Consider the following 5,663-nt stretch of genomic DNA (forward strand, 5'->3'; position numbering starts at 1 on the left):
TACATACATACATACATACATACATACATACATACATACATACATACATACATACATACATACGTATGTACATACGTACAGTAGATGCACTGATACATATATGGATGGAGTAATAATGTTGGTTTAAAAAGCCACATGGGGATCCACTATTAAGACACTTAAAACACATAAAATGTTAAATAACTTTGTATTATTTCCACAAAAACATGCATGTTAGACTGATTGGTAACTCTAAATTGTCTCTTGGTGTGAATGAGAGAGTGAATGGATGTTTGTCTCGTTTGTCTTTATGTGTCCCTGTGATGGACTGGAGACCTGTCCAGGGTGTACCCCACCTCTCACACAGTGACTGCTGGACATGGGCACCTATGACCCCCGTGACCCAAAAAGGAAGAAGCGATTAAAGATAATGGATGGATGGAAGGATGGATGGAAATTACCACATATTCCATCATTTCTCAGTTTAGCCAAACATTTCATAAACAATATCAAACCATTCATCTAAGTGTCATGGTGGCAGATTAGAAACATTATGCATTCTTATTCATTCAACCTGTATTTATACAGGATAAACTCATTGCAGCTTAAGGACTCATTTACAAGAGAGACCTGATTTAAACAAAGAATGATGACAGCTGTAGACAATCATAAAAGAAAGCTTATAAATTGAGAAGAACAAATGAAAGGAAATGGTATTAAAAAAAAGATACAAAAACAGCTAGATTACAAGGCGGTGTAGAAAACTAAAAACAGGAACATGTCTGCACTGGTTTTTGTCATGAACTTATCAGGTCGAGAGCTTCAGATCATTTTGCAAGATATTCCAGGAAACAGGAGCGGAGTAGGAGAAGACCCTTTTGTCTAGTTCAGTCCTCACTGAGGGAACACTGCAGGTAATAATGTCCTGAGAGCGCACGCTGTAACTGCACTCACGCAGAGACATGAAGGAGGAGATGTATGAAGGCAGCAGACCAAGAAGTGATTTAAAGATGAAAATGTACCAGTGAGAGAGTCTGCGTGAAGTTAATGATGACCAGTTAACCAGTGAATACAGGGTGCAGTGATGGGTACGGTAGTTACAGCCAGTTGTGAATCTTAGTGCATTTATTCCTTCCTGTGTTGATCCTGATCATATAAGTTCTGCTGACGGCACTTGTTTTTGTTAACAATATGAAATGAGGAGCAGGATCTAAATGAACTGAAGTCACAGATGAAAACAAAAAGAATGATCAGATAAAATCACAAGAACAGGACTCAAACCGAAGAATCGCAAAACAGAAAACTAAACACTGACAACATTCTGACCACGACTGGCTGAGGTGTTTGATCCAAGTCCTTTATCTAGTCACCATACTCAATATTTCAAAAAAGATCATTACTTTTATTGTTTATAAGTGCTGAATAAAGAAGGCTGAAAAAAGTTCCTACAAGTTAAAAATATGATCAGCCTCAAATAAACTCATCAATTCATTATGAACAGAATGCCACACGGTTTGTATGTTTGTACTGGTCCAAAGATGTGAAGATATCTGGCTTCTTGAGAGACGTCTCCAGCAGCTTAAAGCGTCTGTGAAAAATCACTTCTGAACAGATGAGACAAAAATCAGCTCAAACATTTTCAGGCAAATGTTCTCCAAGAGACAGAACTTGGAACGATCTTTTGAAAATTATAATATTTTGACCCAAATTCATCTGAATATAGCATTTAGATTATTTATCTCAAATATGCTTCATATAGGTAGTAGTGTTTTTTTTAGCTGGAGACTTTAGCAAATTTTTAAAATTATTTTAAAGTCCATATTTGATTTGTACGCACTTGAAGTACTTTCAGTGAGTAGTTTTTGAGCTTTTATTTACTTTTTGTGAAATGCTGTTTGTAACAACTGGCAGGACTGGAAAAAGGAGACTGGATGACTCTACTTATTGTTTTTTACCAATTTAATATATTAAAATAAAGGCAAGCAGAAAATCCTAGAGGCGAGACAACTCCAAGTACCAAAATATGTCTTCCTTAAGAAAAAAAGGATGAAGTATTTTCTACGGATGTGTATTTGTGGTGTGTGTTGATCCACCGCCAAGGGTCCGATTTAATAAAGATACATGAGCAGCAAAAACTTGTACAGCACCGCATATTTCAGCCTCCAACTCCCATACAACCCAATTCAATGTAACATTTTGAAATTGAATTAAACGCAGTACAGCAAATGAATGACTGTGTTCGTTATGAGCCTGCCTCCTCATGTCCTGCATTAAGATCCTCATTCTTGACTACATGTCAAGTCATATATGATGTAATCAACATATTATCATTACTATTATTATTCAGGTCTCTTTTGTAAACGAGTCCTCGAGGCTCAATGGGATTAACCTGTATATATAAAGGTTGAATGAATTTTAGTCAGATAGTATTTTTATTTGCCTATAATACACAGAAGCACAAAAGCTACCATCTGACTTGTCACTATATTTGCACACTAGATTTCCTGCAACTTAGTAATGTATTTTGAAGAATAAGCAGTGTTAAAACTACTTGTGGAAAAATACATTTTAATACTTGACTGGAAAGTGGTAGTTTGTCAAGATTGTTTTAGGTTAGTTTAAATAAAACATTTGCATTTTTGACAAAATGATCATCATTTGGAACCAAAAGAAGAGAAACATTTTCATGCAAAAATGGTGTCTTATGTAAAAATAAAAAGTCCCAAACAGATGCTATTTTTTTATTTATTTTCCAGCTGTGAAAACCTGTGTCCTCCAGGTAAACATGGGCAGCAGTGTGAGGAGAGATGTCCATGTCAGAACGGTGGCGTGTGCCACCACGTGTCCGGAGAGTGCTCCTGTCCTGCTGGATGGATGGTAACATAACCATCACTACTTGTTTTTTCTTTTTTTAATAATAGTATTTAGGTATTTTTACGGGTAAAGAATGAACATGAAATAGCACAAAAGAGTAATATAGCCTCTACAGCTGCTGCTTATTTTGAGGCATTTTTCCATTTTCACTATTCACACTATTTTATAGTATGGTATTCTTTAAAGTCTAACACCCACCATTATAGTTCCAAGTTCTCTTAAGGGGTAATCACTGTTGTAGAATATGATGGTTATGTTTTTTCCCATTCGGGTCATGCAAGTGTCAAACAAAACCTTAAACAAATGAACCAGTCAAGGAAACACCAGAGCAGGCCTGTCACGATAACAAGTTTTGCTGGATATTCATTGTCTCAGAAATTATTGCAATGAACGATAATCTTGTTTGAAATTTGATAATAATTAGTAATTATTGTCAAATTTAAGAAGAAATGTTGGTTAATTTTTGTGTTTAGTACCTTTTTTGACCACTGGATGGTGGAATACCATACCACTTTATTTATAAAGCACTTAAAACAGCTACAAGGCCAACCAAAGTGCTGTACAGACAGAACAACAGACAACACACCAAGCAAAATACAAAATGAGGTAAATCAGAATATAGACATAAAAACGATGCAGATAATGACGACAAACCAGTGTGGAGCATACAGGATCAAAACACTGATCATCTGGTGTTGAAAACTATTGAATAGTAGTGGGTTTTTAAACGGGACTTGAAAACCAAGAGAGAGGGGGCCTGTCTGAAAAGCAGAGGTAACTCGTTCCAAAGTCTTGGTCCTGCTACAGAGAAGGCCCTGTCACCTCTGCGCTTAAGACGAGTTCCTGGAACTGTGAGGAGCAACTGGTCCGCTGACCTCAGGGAGCGTGGTGGGACATACGGTTGTAGCAAATCAGAGATGGGAGGGGCAACACTGTTCAGTGATTTGTAGACATACATGAGTATGTTGGGGTGGTTTGGGCATCTGTTAAGGATGCTCCCTGGGCACCTCCCTAGGGAGGTGATTTGGGCATGTCCGACTGGGAGGAGACCCCGGGGAAGACCCAGGACATGCTGGAGAGACTATGTCTCTTGATCGGCCTGGGAACACCTTGGAATCCTCTCAGAAGAGCCTGGAAGAGGTGGCTATGGAAAGAGATGTCTGTACGTCCCTGCTCAAGATGCCCCCCCCCCCCCCCCCCCCCCCACACACACACACACACCCCCGACTCGACTTCAGAACAAGCGAAAGATGATGGATGGATGGATGGATGGATGGATGCACGTACGGGATCTATCCAAAAACAGTAAAAACATGGTTAAATTGTATATAGTCTGTATCTCCTGTTCAGATGTGATTGATAGAAGTTTTCTGAGTTCAGACAAAGTCAATCTTTTTACAGTTTTATTTAAATTTATATGGATTTTATTTTTCTATTGTCTTCATGATATTTCTCTAACATTCCTGCACAGTGACTCAGGCAAAATAGCAACCAAAATGTTTATTAAAAGTCCTTACAATAGTTAATACTCATCATCTCTCCAACAAATAAATGGCCTCTAAAGTATAGTATATTATATATATATATTATTTTAAAAAAAAGTATAGTATATTAAATGGTGTGTATAAACCTATAATGATGTAATTTGATCAGTGGATGAAATTACATAAAATGCTGGCCCTCACAGAGTCTGCTCAGAAATCTTCTGCCCTTGAGCCAGTTTGGTCAATGACTCCTGGTTTAGGCTATATTTAAACATCTGCTGATGCTTTCAGGGGACAGTGTGTGGACAGCCATGTCCAGAAGGACGATTTGGACAGAACTGTTCCCAGGAATGTCAATGTCACAATAATGGCTTTTGTTTGGCGTCCACTGGACAATGTCTCTGTAGCCCTGGATACACTGGAGACCGGTAAGATTTTTATTACTATTTTATTTGTTACAAAATACATACCCAGCAGTGTATAGGAAATACATTTCTTTAATTTTTTTTTTAATACATTTTAAACATTTTTCTGTCATTTTTAGGTTGCAGTCAAAAACTGAGTTGATGTGATTTAGATCAGGGGTGTCCAATCCTGGTCCTCAAAGGCCACCATCATGCAGGTTTTAGCTGTTTCTCTTCAACACGCCTGATTTAAAGGTTGAATTACCTCCTCAAGTTCTGCAGAAAACTGTTACTCACCTATTGATTAAAATCAGGTGTGCTGGAGCAAAGAAACATGTAAGACATGTAGGACAGTGACCCTCAAGGACCAGGACTGAACACTTCCTAATGAGACGTTTATCAATATGAAATTTTATCATTTTGAAATTTAAAGCTTCTTTCAAAAGTAACAAAATCTTGTACGTTGAACATTTGGTTCTCCATCCATCCATCCATCCATCCATTTATTCATTCATCCATCCGTTCATTCATCCATTCATTAATCCATCCATCCAGTTATTCATTTATTCATTCATTCATTCATTCATTCGTTCATTCGTTCATCCATCCATCCATTCATAAATCAGTCAGTCAGTCCATTTGTTAATGAATTAATTTATTCATCCATCCATCCATCCATCCGTCAGTCAGCCAGTTAGTCAGTCAGTCTGTTTGTTAATTAATTAATTCATCAATCAAGCAATGTCAATTAATCAATCCATCCGTCTATCCACCATCCATCCATTTATTCATCCATCCATCCATCCATCCACCCATTCATTAATCCATCCATCCAGTCATTCATCTATTCATACATTCATCCATCTATCCATTCATCAATCGGTCATACTGTTTGTTGATTGATTCATTTATTCATCAATCA

General features: G+C 37.4%; 1 protein-coding gene across 1 annotated transcript in view; it reads left to right on the forward strand.

Moving 5' to 3' along the window:
- LOC119425087 (multiple epidermal growth factor-like domains protein 10) overlaps window positions 1–5,663 on the forward strand; it is a 25,539-nt gene that overhangs the window by 3,093 nt on the left and 16,783 nt on the right. Inside the window, exons 3-5 of the mRNA XM_037692611.1 lie at window positions 2,736–2,856; window positions 4,629–4,765; window positions 5,056–5,077. Of these exons, the coding sequence (XP_037548539.1) occupies window positions 2,736–2,856; window positions 4,629–4,765; window positions 5,056–5,077 (280 nt within the window). The remainder of the gene's footprint in view (window positions 1–2,735; window positions 2,857–4,628; window positions 4,766–5,055; window positions 5,078–5,663) is intronic.

The sequence above is a fragment of the Nematolebias whitei genome, chromosome 18 (assembly GCF_014905685.2).
Source record: "Nematolebias whitei isolate Nwh7 chromosome 18, NemWhi1, whole genome shotgun sequence".
NCBI lineage: Eukaryota > Metazoa > Chordata > Actinopteri > Cyprinodontiformes > Rivulidae > Nematolebias > Nematolebias whitei.